The sequence below is a fragment of the Ambystoma mexicanum genome, chromosome 13, assembly GCF_040938575.1.
Source record: "Ambystoma mexicanum isolate Mex_15411 chromosome 13, UKY_AmexF1_1, whole genome shotgun sequence".
NCBI lineage: Eukaryota > Metazoa > Chordata > Amphibia > Caudata > Ambystomatidae > Ambystoma > Ambystoma mexicanum.
This window is the reverse complement of record NC_090938.1, coordinates 176,413,327-176,433,253: the sequence shown is the minus strand read 5'-3', so window position 1 is coordinate 176,433,253 and position 19,927 is coordinate 176,413,327. Positions and strand designations below refer to the sequence as shown.

The 19,927-nt window shown below is 41.5% G+C and overlaps 1 protein-coding gene across 3 annotated transcripts in view; it reads right to left on the bottom strand.

Moving 5' to 3' along the window:
• Positions 1 to 19,927, bottom strand: part of RAB44 (RAB44, member RAS oncogene family) — a 353,899-nt gene that overhangs the window by 235,800 nt on the left and 98,172 nt on the right. For all 3 annotated transcript variants that reach the window (XM_069633561.1, XM_069633560.1, XM_069633562.1), the window contains exons 5-6: positions 18,657 to 18,803; positions 8,712 to 8,802 (exon numbers count right to left, since the gene is read on the bottom strand). In XM_069633561.1, the coding sequence (XP_069489662.1) occupies positions 8,712 to 8,802; positions 18,657 to 18,803 (238 nt within the window). The remainder of the gene's footprint in view (positions 1 to 8,711; positions 8,803 to 18,656; positions 18,804 to 19,927) is intronic.

Sequence of the window (19,927 nt, the reverse complement as noted above, 5' to 3'; positions counted from 1 at the left end):
TAGCCCCAGAGTCTCACTGAGTACCAGGCTCCTCCATGATCAGTCTCCCCTGCAATGCCTTCACGCCTACCACGTGCTTAGCGGCTGTAACTGTAGCCTCTACAGCCCCTGCCTCCTTGCACTTACCAATGCGCCACGCTGCCCTGGCTGCACCCCCTCATAGAAATCCTTCCCTGATTGCACTTCCCCTTCCCTCCCCCTGGCACTACTCCCTCTCCCTTCCCCCTGCACGTTTGCACTGTCGCTCTTGCACGATCTGAATGACACATGGCCTAGTAAGATTATTTGTCTTGTCCTCCCTCTGTCTCCCCCCCTTGTCTTGTCGCGCCTAGGAACACTTGTGCACAGTCGCCTTATAAATTACATATCCTATCATATCATGTTTCAGAAGCTGATAAAATGAGTAAAGTTGAAGTAATGAGTTGTAATGTTTCATGACAGACCAGCAAAGTGAGTCACATGTCAGGCCTGCCAGGGTCTGCTTTTCATCATTCATAGTATGATAAACAAAGAGCCATTTTAAGGTTGAGAATATATGGAATTTATAACGGATATTGACCTCTGGAAATTCAATAGGGCTGAGAGGAACCAATTATGCATAAGGTGTGCATGAAGTGTCATCCTGCTCAGTTTGCTTCCTTGGAGGCCACTGAGGTTATTCATTTAAGAAGAGGGAGAATCTATGGTTACAGGTTAAGGGGAAATAGAAAAGGGCAGCAGGGGAGAGACACCGCCATGTCAGGCATTCATGACGCAGGCTCTCATCCCTCTGATTTCATGAATTCTTTTCAGCCAGGTAGTATTGCAATGGTATGAGCGCTACACCTGGGGAAAAATCCCAAAAGCTCTGCAGTAAGGGGCTGATTCACAAATTGTTTTCGGTGGAAGAGATGAGATTTGCAAGCACTTCTCATCACTTGCACGAAATAAAGGTGTGCCTTATTCCCAAAGTGCATCTGATGTGCACATTCACATGCCCCTTTTCACTCCCTTTGCACAACTACACAAATGAAGGGGCTGTTCGCACATAATAATGCATATCCTAAATTCAGAAACCGTATGCACATCAAAATGTACAGAAAACAACTTCATTGGGCCTCATTACGAGGTAGGCGGGTTGCCCCTGACCCCGTAACACTTTTTCCGCTGCCTGATATCCTGGTGCCACCGGGATATTACAAGACCAGGCGGCCTAGGATGTCAGGTGGCGGGACCTGTCCCCATTCCCATGGAGTCCCACAGGACTCCACGGGAATTGGGGCACAGAAGCACCAACAGCGTTGCTAACACTTCTGGTGCTTCATGGGAGCCATGCCTGCAGGGGCCGGTGCTGCTGGCAGGTCAGACCTGCTGCGAGCACCGGCCCCTGCAGGCATTCTCGTGGTCTGGCCATCCAGAAAGGGTTGCTACCGGCACCCTTATTTCTGGAGCGGCAGGCTTGTAATGAGGCCCATTGTCTCTGTTTGGAGCCGGCACAGAGTATGCACAACGTGTGATTGGGTCATTTCTGACACTTTCATGCATGTCTTTTAAAGTGAATGACAGCAGAATGAACCTCTGATGGCCCCCTTGCACCACTGCTCCTCATATAGGGGTAGATATTCTCTTTTCTTTTATTTTTTACATATTTCACAGCAACAGGGTCCTTTAAGGGTCCTCTGTGGTGCAATGTGCTCCCGCCATCCATGACGGTGCAGGGAGCCTGTCATGCATGCTTATGACGCTAATGTATGTGAAGAGTAGCAAATGCCTTATTTGTGCTGCAGCACAACCCTCTGGAAATGTGCCACGCACCTTTGTGAATAAGGCGATGTGCACATTTCTCAAAGTGATACAAGAAAAAAAACACATTCAATCCGCTTTGTATATTTGTGTTGCCTTTTTTATAAAATTGTTACTAAGGGTTTTATAATTGTTTTTTTTGTTACCTGATATGAAGAAATAATGTCAGTTTCTTTATTACATAAAGAGCCTTTTGAAAACCATTGGGCATTTAAAACTTGTCAGGAAATGTTCTGACGTTTTTATTTCTCTGCTCTAGACAGGTCCTGGCACTGGCAGCAAAGTGTCTCACCTTTTTGTAACGTCCTCTCTCTCTGTTGTTGTTGTGTGTGTATGCGTTAAGGGGAGGACCCCTGACCCCTTTCTGTTGTTGTGGGTTGCAGCCGACGTAATGTTAAAGGCGGGGGCTAACGGCCTTTCGCCCACGTTCATACGAGATAATTAAAGGCGCTGCATCTCTGGCAGCCGTCTCTGTGCTTTATTGAAATACGCCATCGTTGATATTTCGTTCGTTGTGAATTCTTGTCACAACTCAACACTTTTCAGCCAACATTTCATTGAGTGTACCCTGAATCTGTCTCTTGATTGGCTTAAAAATTCACTGTAACCCGAATGCCCCTAATACGTTTAAAATGTCGGTGTTTCGAGGTTCGGACAAATTAAGTCACCTGAGCTTAATTCGTACATACAAACATACATAAATACATGCATACACACCCACACATGGATCACTGAGAGTTTTCACATTCATTTCTTCATAACTGGCAGAGATATTTGCACTGAGCACACGTTGCTAAGTGAATCCGGAGAGTGAATTGAATGGCGCAGCGGGTTTTGGAGGGAGGGCATTGGCTGGCAGGCTTGTAAACCTGCTGGGTGAAATGCTGGGCCCGTGCTTATTCACTAATCTTTCTTGGCCAGTATATGCTGGGCACATAATCATGGGCACTAATTATGATTGTGGTGCACAGCCTTCATAAAATAGTGCAACTGGCAACACAGGAATGGGGTGGCTGCATGCCATTACTTGTCGGTTTCGGAGTGAGGCGGAGAGAGAGAGGCAAAGTGCCATGGATGTGAAGGGAGATGTATCAATCTTTTGTCCTAGTGATTGAAGCATTTAGAGTGAGTGGCCAGGTGAGAGGGACGCAGAGAATGATGACCAGCAGAGATAGTGAACCGACCTGTGAGTCAATCTAATCAGGCTTCTGCCTTTACTTTCGGGAGCCGTGTCTTCCCCAAATGTCCTCTACTACACTGATACAATTTTTTCTAGATCATGGGCAGATCCCGGATCGACCGTCCATGGAGGTTGTTCTCCAGGAGCATGTGGAACGCCATAAGAGGGCCTTCAGCCTTGATAGGCAATTCAGGATTATCTGCTGTACTCAATCGATCAATCCCATTCCCAATGACACGGCCACCTCCTGAGAAGTTGGATGAAGCCTACTGCAGCAGCGTCGGTTGAAGGGGAACTGCAGTCTGGCCTGCTGTAGAAGGGGGCTCTGCAGATCCCCCACACTGAATATGGTGAAAGGTAACTGCATGAAGGAGAGGGAATGATTATCCAGGAGAGTAAGATGAAAGTTGGGTCACCTCCACTGGAGTAGGGAGAAAGCAGCTGCATTAGATTTAGGGTGCAAGGGTACTGCGGGCCACCCAAGGGAAGTAGAGCAAATGGATGCTCAAGGAGAGCCAGGTGAAAGGTTGCTGCAACCCACTCCCCATGGGCAAAATACTGCAGGGGTGAAGGCGAGTAGAAGGAAACGTGCTGAAAGCTGCCCACAGAGTGGTATTGGTGAAAGGGCCCTTCATGACACCCCCAGGAGCGTATGGTGAAAGCGTCCAGGGATCTGATGGTGAATCTCAAAACCCTAAGCGTGCAAAGAAGAGAGACCCCTGACTCACACAGTCACCGCTGCTACTCCCACGACTCATTTCCAGGTCTGTTAGTGGTTTTAACACGATGGGATTTTGGCAAATCCAGCGGTGAAACACTGTAGTAAAACATGGGTTTATTCCTTGTGTATCCTCTGCCTGCTAGCCCTTTCCTATTCACACTAGAATTCAGGATGTCCCACAAGCGTAGAACTAGAAATCAACTTGCTATGAAATCAGTAAAACATTTCTGAACAGCCTGTCTTTCAAGGCCATTTACCCCCTGTCCCATCTTTATTCGCAGCCGGTGTATCTGTGTTTATGAGTGAATGAGTGTCTGTATGCCTATCGTTGCTGGCGTATGGTTTCTATGCCTGTTTATGTTTGTGTGTTGGGGAGGGGCATCTGGGTTGTATCTATGTGTGTAGTGTTCCACGTGGATTACGTTTACTCCACACATTGGGAGTAAATATATTTTTCGAGGAATAAATACAAAAATGTGTCATTTTAGTCTGGGGCTTTTTAGACAACTGGATATACATTTGAATTCAACAAATAAAGGTATTTTTTATTTATTTACTTTAATATACTTATAGCAATTAAGCTTTGTATATACAATATACAAGGGCCCTCATTACAACCCAGGCGTTAAGGGGTTAACGGCGCCGTAAAAGGTGGCGGCGCCGTTAAACCCTTAACGCCTGATTACGAGGTCCCTTTGCGGGTGGCACTTTAACGCCTGCTTCTAGCAGGCGTTAAAAAACCAACCCGCAAAGGCTCCTAGGAGCTAATTACGGCACCGTAATTTACGGTGCCGTAATTAGCGCCTTCCCCAGTCCCATTGAGCCCTATGGGGCAAAAATGGAAATGGGGAAGGGTCATGGCGGTATGGGGAATTACCGCCCCGCCAACCTCGGAATGGGACAGTAATTCCCCATTCCGCCATGGCGGAGTCGGTAAGTTACCGGCATGGACCATGGTGCTATTAGCACCATGGTCCAACGCCTGGGTCGTAATGAGGGCCAAGGTATTTTTCTTGCAATGTATAATTTCATTGGACCCTGTTCTTACCTAACTGAAAGATGTTTTTTATTATTGATCTTCTATGGATTCTTCAGATAAATTAGCACAAAAGAACTTCACTTTGTGGCACGCACTGCTGATAGCTGGCTCTGGAATCATCATATCTGCAGTGCAAGAAGCAAGTAACTAACTATCCGTCCCTGAATTTCCTGTTGGGATTTTTCTTCGAATTTGTCGGGAGTAAAACAGACAGGTACACAGTTTATTGTGGGCTTTGGGTGTGTGAATAGGTGCATGTGTGGTTGTGCCTTTGTGTGTGTGTTGTGGTGAGGAGTCGGACACAGAAGTTTCATTTTATACTTCATTAATAAGTCAAGAAAAAAAACTATCTATCCCCATCTCTGAAGGGTTATACCTGCCTAAAGTAAATACAACTCGGGTGCTCGCCGTCAGGATTATTGTCTAAAGAAAAGTCCCCAGATGCCTACGCTAACCCTAACACAAAGTTGAAAGTCATTCAGTACTTAAAGGAAAAACAAAGTACCAGGAGAATGACTCCCTTTTCCTGGCAGACTGATACAGTCTTTTGCAATCTTTTACTTCAGTTTGGGATTCAACCAACGGTTCAGGGCCAGGAAAATGACCCCCTTTTCATGACCCCACCAATAGTCCTCAAAAGTCTCTTTAGTTCCTCCAACTGAGTTTTACAGACTTATTCCAATGGTCCTTCTTGACCTTTTCCCACACTGAAAGTTCTCTTTAAACAGCTCTGGTTGTCTGTTCTTTTCTGCACTGCTGTTAATGTAATCACTGTGACGAGGGAGAGTGCTCCTGGGGCACTCTTGACTTTTATTAATTTCACTGTCACCACTGCATTGAGAAAGATCACTCTTGTTCCACTCTTGACTTTCTCTGCTTTGCCAACTATTGCTGTAATAACGGAGGCTTCCCCTGATTGCTTCTTCTTTTTTGCCTTCCCTTAGTGTTGCCACTGTGACGAGGGAGAATACATCCAAGTGCTTCTTCTTTATGGGTATTAAAGGAATCACTACTATGATGAGAAAGTTTACTCTCATACTTCTCCAGAGTATTTCCTCTCTTTGGCTTGTATTAGTGTTATCAATGTGACAGCACTTTTGGTTCTTGGCTCACTCCCGATGCACGTTTGGAACTTGACTCTCTGATTCTCGCTACTGTGATGAGGGAGATTACTCCCAATGCACTTTTGGTTCTCCACTCTCTGATAAATACTGTGACCAAGGGGATCACTCCTGATACACTCTTTTTTTAAATTTTCTGATTCTCGCTACTGTGATGAGGGAGATTACTTGTGATGCACTTTTGGTTCTCCACTCTCTGATAAATACTGTGACCAGGGGGATCACGCCTGATACACTCTTTTTTCTTAATTTTCTGATTCTCACTACTGTGATGAGGGAGATTACTCCTGATGCACTTGGGTCTACTCAGGCTCCACCCGGGTCTCCCGCAACTCCTGTTACCTGATTTGAACAGTGAATGCGTCTCCAGTTCTTCCCGGCGTCATGTGTGACTGCTTCATTTTCCGCTTCCTTCTTGATCATCTGTGCGGCTCCGCATAGGCCTGGGGATGATGCTCTCAGCGTTGTTGTTGAACCAAACGGTCCACCTTGCAGAGGTCACGCCACCACCTTGGCTTCCCCAACTCTGGAATGAGTCAGCGCCCTGCCGGCTCACGGGGCCTTCCTGGGGCTCCCTCCTTTCAGCATCCTTGTTTCTGAGGACCAGCTTTTCTGCATCACAAACACGACTCCTGATTTGAACTTCCCAGGCACTGCTGGATACACTCTCTTTCTGTTAGTCCCTTCTCACTTTTTATTGTGGGTAGCTGGGTCCTCCCCAGAGCAAAGTTAGAGTTCTTATTTAATGTCATTGGAGAGATCTTCATTTCTCCTTGAGTCCAACTCTCCTAAGTACTCCAGTTATTGGCTGAGGAGGTCTTCATGAATCCTTGAGGACACCTCTTTTCAGTTCTTTGGTGAGGGGCTGGGCTGATCTTCACGTCTCATCAGGGCCACCTCTTCTCAGTACTTTGGTTATTGCCTGAGCTAATATTCTTGCCTCCTTGAGTCCACCTCTTCTCAATACCTTTAGAAAAGAATAGGCCTTCCTTCTAGTTTTTCTTCATCTCAGTGGTGTTACGTTTTAAAGTGCTAAGGGAGGAGTTGTCGTAGTATTACAAAGTAGTGCATTCTGTTGTACTCTCAGCAGACTCTACGAACCTATGGCTGTAAGAGCAAAATAGTTAGTGAGTTCATCTACAGAATTGGAGTCCTAATACCCATGAGGGGATTCTCTCCGCTGAGAGGTCCTGCCACTTTTTAGCGGGTAGCGGCCTCACCTCACTAGCCTCACAGGGAAGGGCTCCCCATGGGGAGTAGTGACGAGATCCTGTGAATCGTCAGAGTGTGTATGTGGGGGTTGGTTTGTGTGTGCCTCTGTATATTGGTGAGTGTGTGATTGTGGGTGTGGGTATGTATGCAGACACACACATATATGTGTGCTATTTATATGTTAATAGTGCTTGTAGAGCACATTTTCATCACCATAGAATGGGGGTCTGCAGGTGCTGAATAAACAGAGAACTATGAGCACAGAAAAACCATTGCATGAAAGTTGGAGGAAAACTGGACCGTTTTTAAATATCAGATGATCTAGAATTGGCCTGGTTCAGGCTGGTAGGAAGTTGACACAACTTGCTCCTTGATTAGTGAAGGACTATCAAACCACCCATCCTTGGCATGGCTAAGCCTTTGAGGTTGCCAGACCATAAAGAGCGTGTTTGTATGGTCTCAGTTAATTACTCATTTAGAGTGTGTAACAATCTACACTGGCTGCACAGTGCAGCCCAGATATGCTCAAATGTCGGCAGCTTCCACAGCATTCGAGCATCCATGTTCTCTACGCTCTGCAAGCATGACACCAGCTGGTCTAGAATGCCAGCAGATACTGTGGGAAAAATATAAATAGGTCAATGCGTGGGTTTTGTAATGGAAGCTAAGGGCACGAAAAATGTGCATAAGTACTATGGGATGGAAAAACACCTTTTAACTTACGAAGCAACGAGATGTCTGCGTTCCAGGTATTTAAGTGTCTAGATACCTCTGGGTTTTGTGCGCCTTATAAATGTTAAAATAAATAAATAAATATATGTGTGTATTTTTCTGTGTTTGGGGTCTATGGGCCGGATTCTCAAACCTTTTTTCGCGTAAAATGATGAAATGCGCTATTGCATTTCATCACTTGCGCCAAAACAAGGAGCAGGACCATTCTCAAGGGGATCTGAATGCAAGCATCTTCAATGTGCGCATGTAGATGCCCTTTTTCACCCTTTGCACATTTGCTCATTTCAGAGGGCATTTCTGGTGTTTAAAAGTGCATCCCGAACTCACAAACGGAGTGTGCTTTTAAATACACAGCAATGAGGTTCAGCCCCCTACGCCTGTGAGAACACATGCAGAGGGAAGTGCACATCATGACAGGGTCAGAAATGACCCTGTCATGATAGTTTTTTTGTTTTTTTTTAGTGTGACCGCCGCGGTTTAAACCGTAACTGTGACACTTGCATTTCCATCCCAAAACAGGAACCATTCAAGGGCCCATCTCGGTGAAATGCACACCCAGCAACCACGTGGTTCCGGGGAGTCTGTCATATATTAGTTTGGGCGCATGCCCCGATACTAGTCTAAGCAAGGGGTCCGGACAGCGCATATTTGCACCAATGTCCAGGCCCTCCTGAAATGCACAGGTCGCCTTTGAGAACAAGGTGACCTACGCATTTCTGAAAATAGTGCAAATGAAGTGAGCGCATTCATTTGCACTACTTTTTGAGAATCTGGCCCATAGTTTCTGGTAGTTGTGCATCGCTATTCAGGGCAGAGGAGAAGAACAGTTTAGACTTGGAAACCCATGATGCACCTGCAATACAGCGCACGTGTTAATTGGGCACTTTCCTGTGTAATAAGGCACTGGTGTTACGGTACACCTACCTCAGTGCGCAACCTCTCCTTCTCCTTGTGTATTTGCTGCTCCATCTCCTCGTACAACCGCTGCACTTCTTCGTTGTGTTCTGCGATCCTCCTGTCAGTGAAAGATAGTTTTCCGTTATTCCGGGTTATGGGCAAAAACATTTGAAGGTTTTTGAAATGTGCCAATAAGTACAACATGAATTACTGGGCCATGGGGCTTTTTCAACAACACCTGATCAATGTGATAATGTCGCCGTGAAAAAGTCACAAGGTAGGCGACTTTTATTTCTGACCCCTAAAATTCACTCCCCAAATATTCTAGGAGGGGTATAATTATATAGTATTTAATATTTGGGGAAAGTGTTTGATTGTCTGGAGGGTGCATTTTTAGGGGAATGTCGCCATCTGGTGGCCATTTTCACTGCAAGATAATGACTGAATACAAGAGTGATCCAAATTGATGGATATGCCAATGTACAGACCACACCTCACAGTACTGTGCTACTGTTAAAAGTTACCAGCCCAAACACTGGCAACCCACACCCTGTACTGCACTCTCCTACTATTGAGGGAGGTCTGCGTTTTAAATGATAAAATAAAAATAAAATATGAGTCAGGTTAGAGAGCATTAACACGGAGATCCCCATTTTCCTTTAAGGTGTAAACTCCAGGTGCACGCCTATATCTGCACTTCCGTGCAGCTTGGTTTCCTCAGTATTTGTTGTCATTTGCACTGCGAAGTGTAAAGAAATCGTGTAAAACCAGGCAAAAACAAGTTTGCATGCTTTTTAGCACTTCACAGTACAAATAAGTGTAAAAGCTTCCCACAATACACGATTGGAGAAGGCATTTGCGACAGACTCCTCTTGAATCTGCCTGCTTTTTTTAAAATTTATTTATAAAAATCTACAGTTTGAACACAAAAATTCAAACTTTTGTTTCAAAAGCAAGGGAAAAAAAAGGACCAGCGCAGCTACTCCAAAATATTAAACATCTGCTTTCAAAATCATATCAAGATAATTCACAGTTGGACAGACACAAGTTTTATATTGTTTCCAGAGCTGCCTGCTTTAGCAGGGTAAAAGAAGCAGGTGGATATCATCGGAATCAAAAGGTTTCCCACCAACATTAATATCTGATGCAGGTGGAAAATCATTTTTCTTTTATATTTGCAATGTGAATAGTGCCTCCATTCCACCTGCAAAATGAACAAAGTCCCCATCGTGCAAAAGGTGGCGTAAAAACCTGGTGCAGTCCTTTTACATATGATGTTACCCCACTTTTTGCACTCTGCGGGCAGTGATGCTCAAACTTAACAGCATGCATGGATAGAAATTTGAAAACATTGACTTTTATCACACTTTATTTCCGACCAGTGGAGGTCGAGGTATCTTTGGGGATGTCTCCCAGATGCAAGCACAGTTTCTTAGCTGAGGATTGATGCGCTTTGCGCTTTTCAGGTCCTCTTCGTTTCCCTCCTTTTCTCCCCAACTATCCTTAAGAAGCATGACTGGGTGGCATAATAGTTAGGTAGCTTAGCAACGAAAGCATCATGCTGAAGCAAAATAGGTAGATGCGGGTGTATTGTATTGTATTGTCGCAGTCTCACAGAGGCAGTGGTTTCACTTATTTTTTCTCCCAGTGTGGTCCCAATTCTTGGAACAGAAAATGTTCTGCTTCCAAACAATGCTAAAACCACTGGTAAGGCCCACTGTCGTGGTTGCGGGAAGTATTTTTGAGCCATTGGCACAGTATGTGGATATGATTGTACAGCCCTTGATTCAGTCAACAGTAACCTCTCTGACGGACAAAGGAGATTTATTATTGAGAACCACTGAGAACACTCAGGGGAAACTTCAAAGTGATATTTTATTTAAAATCAGTGTATCCAATTTGTATATGTCCATGGCACCCAATGAAGGGCTATATGCTGCAGAATGGTTCATATCACAGCATAACGAAATGCGAACTGACAACATGTTTTACTTTCTTTATCAAAATTGATTCTCAAGCACAACTTTTTTAGGTTTCAGCATCCATTTCATCTTCGAATATATCAGGAACGTCAATGGTTCGAGAATGGGTGCAGCCTATGCATATATCTGTTTATATCGATTTGAGATTAATTATATATTGGAACATTCAGAAAGTGTGCAGTACTTTACATTATATAAGCGATGCATAGATTATATATTTGTTTTTTTGCATAGAGACTGTACAACTGATTGATGTCTGTAAATAATGAATACTGTCCATACTAGGATTTAGTTTACCATCGAACACAGTCGCGTATTCAAATATCTTTTGGAATGTTTAACTGGAATCAAGGATCAGCAACTGTCTACAACACTTCTTGTTGAAACCACAGATCACAACATGTTCACATGCTACACATTTTCACCCATTGAATATATTTAGAGGGTTCCCCTACAGTGAATTACTTTGTATTAAAATAATTCTATTTGATGTGGTTAAATTAGTAAAAAAGAATTCACTTTTTATGGCAACATTTCAGAAGCGATCTTATGATGCAGAACCTTTGGAAACAGCACCTGTACAAGCTTTGGCTTTAAAAAATAATGTAATGACAAAATCCAAAAATACCTCAAACAAAGCCAGGTTTAGTATACGTGAACACATATTTGAAACAGAGTAGTAAGATTAGGTCAATTATACATAAGCACTCAAAAATCTTTACACATGATGTTTTAACCTTGAGATTGTTTGATAAACCACTATGTTTGCTTCCTGGAAACACAATGCCTTAATGAACATTCTTGTCTAAGCCGATTGTACATACAAGACTTCTTTTAAAATGAGTGGAAGATTTCCATGTTCATCATGTCAGCATTTAATCAACTTATTCCAGGTGTTATGATAAGACCTCCATGCATAGGCACTCATATTACACTGAAGCATTAAGCCACTTGCCACTCAACAAATCCCATTCATGGATTTCAATACATTTGTGGCATTTTCTAGTTAAGAACAACTGCATATAGAGTGATATATCAGTAGACTGAACACAAACAAAATATTAGGACCAAAACTTTGAAATCATCATTGACAGAGCATTTATTTTAATATCACACTATGCTGCCACAGTTACAATATCTTGCAGTTATTAAGATACTACCAAGTGAGGTAAGATACCTAGGAAACTGTGCATGAGAGGGTGTGTAATTGACAAATTATCATCACTGGTCCCTACAAGAATGAATACTCAGTGGGATTTAGGATGCAATTTCTGAAGTTCATTTTACTGTAGAGATATTTGAATACCCCATTTGTGTTTATTTACAATGATTTTATCTTTGTAGAAATGTGTATGTTAAAATTGGCATAGAGAAATATGTTTACTATATATACACTTTTTGTAATAATGTATTGGATTTTCACCATTTTGTCAAATTGTGCTGAACTGCAGGTATGTCAGCCAAGACATTTATTGAATCCCATCTTAAGATTTTGCTCATGTTTATATTCTTAGTTATTATGCAATTTTATGACATTTTAAGAAAATAATGATTGATATCTTCTGGTATTTACAACATCCTAATAACAACATTTAACACATTGTTTGTAAAAATATGATTTTTGAAAAAGATTTATGGTAAATTAGAGCTGGATGAAAGAGTGGGCGAATAGATAAAGATTTATAGTAATTAATTTGTGATTTTTAGAAACTTGAATAGAAATTACAAATTCATATAAAGATGATAATATGATACTGAAGGATGACCTCAGTCCAAACCCTTTGGTATGTGTCATACTAGTGGTAACTAAACACACGATCACGTGGCCACTAGATACCTTTCAAGAAGGATGGTGGTATCATCTCAGTTTGGTCTTCCAAGATATTGAAGGCAACAGAACTAGTGGAAATTATATGCGCTTAGAGGAATATTCGTCAGCACTAACTATTTGTCACAGTTCGCAGTGCGCACAGGCGCCTGCAGGATTCCTCCATGTCACATGTAAGGCGCATTCAAATACATCCTGGTGCACGGCGTAAGGTTGTCACCCTTCCTTGTGGTGTGCGGTGCTTTGTGGCACCGTTTGTTGCCCGATGGAAACTGCAGGGGAGAGCAAGGCAGCATATGTTGCAAATGGGACTACAATTCCCATGCTGCCTAGTCATTCTCACATGACCGTTTCACAGTATTGATGGAAAGTCTCCCTAATTACGTCTGCCTTTATAAACAGCTGCGGGTTATTCCTCGCTGCTTCTGTTTGAAGTTGCTAGGTGAAGCTCCGTCTTCATTTGGTTTACGGATTCCGTTCCCTTGTGGTTTCCGGACTTTCTTCTTGCTGTTCTGAGTTCCGACCATCTGTGTAATAGGACCCCTGGCGTCTCATCCGGACTGCATTGCCATTTGTTTTTGTCCAGAATTCTGCCCGCCAGTGTACCAGGACTTTGCTTCCTCATTTGGACTGCTCTGCCTTTTGTTTTGCTCCTGACGCCGCCAGCTTGTGTGCCAGGACTTTTGCTTCCTTATTAGACTGCTCTTCCTTTCGTTCTGCTTCTGACGCCACCCGCTCGTGGATCAGGACCCTTGTCTGTTTACTTGGATTGCTTCAGCTTTTGCCAGTGTTCGGTGCCAGAACTCATTCCCCCATTCTTCTACACGCATTCCTGCTTACCCGCATGTACAGTGCTACCTTCCTTCACTGCGCAGCGCTTGTGCATTTGCTGCCGAAACAGTGAGTCATTCCATTTTCTCACTAATTGGAAGGTGCTTCTATCTTTCTGTATAAGCTTAAAGCACTCAGCGCACCCGTGCCTTACAGCCTTCATACTACTGGAATCACCTTCGCCTCCTCCTATAACCCTTAACTAAAGTACTGGAACTCCTTCACGCTTTCTACGTGCATATTGGACGCTATGCTGATTGCACCATCCCAGAACTAGAGCGCTCCTCATGCCGCCCGTGAGCAGTACCCTTACTAATCTTCCTCTTTCTTATTTTATACTTGTCGTTGTCTTTGTTAAGAATAATCCAGTGCTCCTTGTGGTAAGACACAACGATATACTTTTATACAGTCTGGTTGCCAATTTATTTGTTACAGGACTATTTTTTTGTGTTTTTGTTTATTAATAGGAGGGCAGCAGGTGTCTCTTTAGCCAGTCTAGGGGAAAATATATCAGGTATACTTTGTGAATCTATGGTTCATATGTATATTATTTATCACTTGTGGCTTACAATCTCTATCTTTCTTTGCAGCAGTGTGTTCTCCCCGCTCTTTTAAGTGATCGGGACCTTTTTTTTACTGTTCATACAGTAGAGGGCCATATCATTGAAAAGAGTTAATTCCCTCATAGAGAGGAGGCTCGGGTAGGAGGCTCCAACCCGACCTCTACAATCAACTCCCAAACTTCACTGACGGGGTATTCAGTCTCGGGCTTTACCGTTCGGTGAGTAACACTATTCTTCGCAGATTTTTGTGTATTGATAATAGAGTTACAACACCGTTTTTTTCCCATTTATTTTAGACAGGAATTAAGTTTGGTGAACACATTTTAGTAAAGTATAGAGGGATAGCATTGCTAGACTTTTTTTCTCATAGAATTATGCTGCGCATAATGGGTTTTATTAAATCAACAGAAGTATATTTAAATATTTTTTTCTATTTCTAAAGCTTTTGCCATATTCCCCTGTTTGGCAAGGATGTACGTTAAAAGAACCTATTCCAAAAGATTGATTTATAAAATGACAGAGCGCACTTGCTCGCATTTTGTAATTTGGTCTTCTGGGATTTTGCCCGTTTGTCCCCCGCACTGCCTTTACTGTATGCGGTGGACACCCAACAACCCCTGCAGCCCATAATACCCAACTGGGAGAGCGGAGACACCCCCGCAACTCCCGCTCCCCTGTTCAGTATTATGGGCTTCGATCTAATGTACTATGCCGAATGCAGACTAAACGTGCATTTGGCATTTTAGATTCAATCTTTTCCTCCATTTCCGTTTGACACTATGAAAATACAGTCTTTTAACTGAGCGAGTTTACCTTATGATTAAAGTGGACCAAAACATCAGACTGAAGTTAGTGAGTTCAACATACATCATTTTTTATTATTTCTTTGGACTCTATCGCTTTAAAGGACCACCTGTGTTTGTGCTCATATTGTTAACAGGAAGTCAGGCAAATCTATTTTTGTAGACAGACTCTTCTGACATTTTGAGTTAAATGATTACAAACAAGTAGAGTTACAAAAAAAGATCATTCATTATTATGCTGGTAAGTTGACTAATCCTATAAACTGGGATACAATTGTTTGTCAGAAATCATTATCATCAAAATAGTCTTGTAATAATTTATAACTACAAACTCTGTTGGTTTACATTATTTGTTAATATACTTGTCAAAATCAAAAGAAATGACATCTTGAAATGTGTGTGTATATATATATATATATATATATATATATATATATATATATATATATGTATATATATATATAAATACATACATGTATACATCTTTGTAAAAGGGATTGAATAACTAGCCAAATTGTCAATTGTCTTTTGTTACATTAAAAACATTTTCGTTATTTGTGTTGAATTTAAATTACTTGTATTATATTATCAAATTATGACATTATTGGTTGTTTGGTCTTGGTGAGTGCAGCACTTTCCTTGCCGTGTTATGGTTAGGCTGTATTTACCTTGTTAGATGTTGACACTGCATTGTTACCCCAGAGTGCTTGCACCCACCTGTCAACTGATTTTTCGATTCATTTTAAACACTCCCTAACACTTAAATTCACAGATGACCACAAGAAGTCAAAACAACTTTAACAGTCTAAACTTGTGTAAGAAGGGCGATTACATTAAATAAAGTTATTGCTTTGCCTTTTTTTGTTCCTTGATTCACATGTTTTAGCAGGATTTTCTGAGGATTTGAGAGACCAGCAAACTTTTAAGCACAATTTGCTTTTTGTGGATATATTTGCACTTGAAGCCCCCCTCCCCCCGATTCTTTTGAAGGCTGTGATGGTGAGACATAATGGAAGTATTCTCTGACCTGTTACATATACCTCTCAAAGGTTCTAGCTAACCATTTTCAGTTATATTGTACATTTAATGTTCAATTTGTTCTTTTTTAAATAAGCCATGACACATCAATATTTAGTGTATGCAAAGAAATAGGTACACATACAAAACAAGCTGTATGAACAGACATCTTGTAACTAACAAAATCAACATAAGTAATGTCAATGTTGAGAAAAACCTTTATGAAAGGGATTTTATGGTTATGCATATCTTGCAAAAACCATTGAAAAACAGTGACAATACGTTTTATAAGCAATGTTTTTGTTGTAACACAAAACATCTCAAAAGCTTCCTACAGCAACACTCTACCACCATGATGCCCTGCTCAAGACATCTCTTGTTGTGATGATCAATACAGGAAATCATCTGCTGTAAATGATCTTTGCAGTTTATTTCAGCTTTGTTTTGTGTTGGCCCACACACATTAGATTGAAAGTGGTAATGACCAGTCTGGGTATATTGATTTTACTTAGCTCTTCCTGCTTGTTATGTCCTGCAGGAATTATGGGTGTGTGCAATTCACATGTATAAGCATGTGAAGCGTCATGAGCAGTGCTTTGCGCTTGTCAAGTTATGGATGTTTTATGAATCATAGCTTGCTGTGGGTAGTGGAATGCCCACAAAAGGCGCAGTAGCCATACCCCTGCAAAGCAGGTACATGGTTTTAGTCACCAATTTGATCCATGCTGGAGGCATGTCTGGGATGAAGCTCGAGCCCACATAGCATGGACTAAGCTCAAGTCCTACGAACTGCATCCACTGTCATGGCCTGGTTTTGCAGGTACCTTTTCCTTTATTGTGGCCATGTTCCACCCGCCTGAGCTGAGCCTGTGTATGCGACCCCAAGGGAGCTGCAATATACACATTTTGCAGATTTTATCGCAGATTCCACTGACCTGCTGCAAATATATTTGCCACAATGGAGGCTATTTGGTAATATTTACTCTGTCCCAGACCAATCAGATTGCTCAAATTCACAGACCCGACCAAGGGGGTCCACAAACCTATCCACAAGCCCAAAACACCACTGACAGCATTTTTGCAGACTTTAGAGAGTATTTTAAAAAATGGACAGATTTCCTACGAACAAGTCACAGTAAGCTTTCAGGGTCAGACACCAGATCTCTGCTAAAGTTTGGCATAAATAGGTCCAGCGTTTTTTGCCGAAAGTGAGAGTAAAGTTTGCTGCATGAGCGATTACTAGGGACCCCAGGTATTAGACGCCCCTATAACTTTGTCCAACAAACATAGAGCTACAAGAACCTTTCCAACACAATTCAGAGTTAGATGTATATTTTGGGGGAAATTCCATGCAGCTTTGTCGAATTATGCCAACGTTATAAGTATTGGAAAAAGTGCTCTTCCATTGGTGAGTTCAATTTAGCCATAGTTACAAGCATGCTATAACTGACTAGGTTATTTATCAGGAATAGTAGTTTATCATATTCAAAATGTATATATCTTTAATACAGATTTGAAATTATACAATTGCTTTTAGATACAATGTCAAGCAGATGCTTGTTGCTTAAATGTGCTGATTGCAATGGAAGAAATAAGGTAAGAAAGTAAAAAAGGAAAAATGTGAACGGGATTTAAAAAAACATTGAATTGGTTTCTTCCACTGCGCTTCATGCCAGACACAGTGTCTAAGAATGGGACCGGGACTGGGTATTGAACCTGTGCTGCTCAGCATAGACCTGTTGCCGGGACGAGAGCGTTGCCACTGGGGTATGAGGTATGAAACATAATCCCTGTAAATATTTTTTGCAAGGCATTATCACTGTGACTGAATGAAATATGCATATTTCAATTGGAATAGCCTTTCTTTTTAAATCATTACATGTTTCCTATGCACTGATCATGAGGGCCGCATCCTCCAATCCTTTTTTTATCCTGAATACTCTACTGCTTTCTGCAAAACAAAACTGAATCTGGATGCTTGTACTGCAAAAATGACTATGCACTGACTTTGCCCGAACTTTGCACTGCAAAAATACACTTTGCACGGTTCCATGAATCAGGGTTTGTGTCGTCAGTGCAAAGTCACTTTTCAGCAGTGCAAAATCACTTTGAACCGGGCAAATATTCCATGAATCGGACCCTAAACCTCCTGAAACAGGTCAGTATTGCTTGGGATAATGACCCTTCTCCAACTTCCACCCCTCTGCTTTGCCTCGGGCCATAACTTGGTGGGTCCTTATCCCGCAATAATGACCCCTCCCTCAGTCTATAAGGCTATAATGTTGAACAATGTTACTACTATGCAGGTGTGCAGATATTGAATGGACTCTGGGTCACACGCAAAATACAAGCCAAGGCTATTTGGACTCGTATGAGCTAAAATCATTTCCACAATTTCATTTTTCAATACTTCTGTATAATGAGCACAATTTAAAGCCAGTGGCAGGGAATGTTGGTTAGGCTGCAAAACAATAAGACCAAAAAAGATTAAGCCAAGATAAAAAAAAGCCTCATCCTGTAATTAGTTTAAACTGCAATCAATATTAAATGAATCCAGAGTGAATACGCAAGTATTGCCTTCATCAGGAATAATAGGTAAATTACACATCTATGGCATTAACAATACTAGTTAAAATGATACATAATAAACTATTCCCTTTGGGGATACAGGAACTTTACCAAGTTGATAAAAGAACTAGAATGTTACCCAGAATATATGGGAACAAATGTATCAACCACAAAATAATAAATACCTGAGTCATCCTTATGACAATGTTCAGAGAGAAAGGGGTGGCTGTAAACAGGTGTATGTAGCAGATGCTGAACTAGGTTATAAATCTTGTACTAGCCTTATTTTAGTGGTCTAACATCCACATTCCGGCTTATGTGCGCAAAATGTGAGAAAGAACCCGACTGCCTAATGTAACGTAATGTGTTGGACTACATACTTTTTCAAAGTCATTTCCAAAGTCTCCTTTTCCCTTTGAGCTTCTTTGATCTGGTTGGTCACTTTCGCTAAGAACTCTTCCAAGTTGCCAAGAAGGTAGGGTTCATCATGTCGCAGCTTTGCCCAGAGCTTCCAAATCTCAGACTCACTGAAATGGAGATTGGTCATTATTTGAAGGTACTTTTATATTAGAGACAGTAAAAAAGAGGTGACCGGTTAAAAAGCATATAGAGAGCATACAAATGTAGAGTAAAACAACATTAAGTAAAATCTGTCCATTATTATTTAACTAAATAAATGCAAACAGCAAAGAATCACATTGATTCTCTTTACTCATTATTAATACATGTGTAGAACAAAAACTGCTTTTATTTAATATAAAATACATGAAAAGTAGAAATGTTGTGCAAAAATATTCCTATGGTATGTTTATTAATTCAATTTAGAGCAAATATGTTGATCAAAGTATATTTTTTTCAATTCATTTTTGAGTAGAGAGCAGTTGAATGTTTATAGTCATTATTAATTACATACACAGTACATAGATATATTCCATGAATAAAAAAGTGACTTAACAAAGTCAAACTGGGGTGAAGATGTGGAGGCTTTCAATGGTTGTGACTAAGCTGTATATGGGGTGGGGGCATTATGTAGTTCTATGAATAAGAGATATAAAGGGAAGGAAGTCAGAAAGGGGTCATTAGGAAACTTGCATGATTATGTCATTATGTCACGTGCCGGGTTGTTGATTGGTTGGATCGGGAAAGACATACGTCGGAATCTTAAAGTAGCTACCTGCAATGTTTACCATATGTCAATAGATTGACATTTTCACAAACACATTTATTTCTACAATGGTAGGGCACATTTTGGAGGTTTTTAATTCTATCCCCAACTTTTTCATTTTTACTTAACATTTTTCTGTGACATTTCCACTGGGAACTCACAATTAAACATAGCCGAGACGCGTGAACATAAAAGAAAACAAGTTTCCTTGATGCTTCCCTGGTCTTTCCCTTGTTGATACAACAGTAAACCTGTAATGGAGGTTGTCCACAGGATTTGTTATATTTACTTCTTTACTGTGAGTGCCAACATTCCCTTGCTTGCTTTCAAATGGCTAATTTCTGCTGTGTAAGAAAATGATGAAGTACATTTAAATGTGTGAGGATATTTAGTTGGACAGGAAACATATCACTTCTCAAATGCCCAAAAAGGTAAGTGGATTCCAAGATTGTAGCCTTGCACAATTAAATATACTCACATTCATAC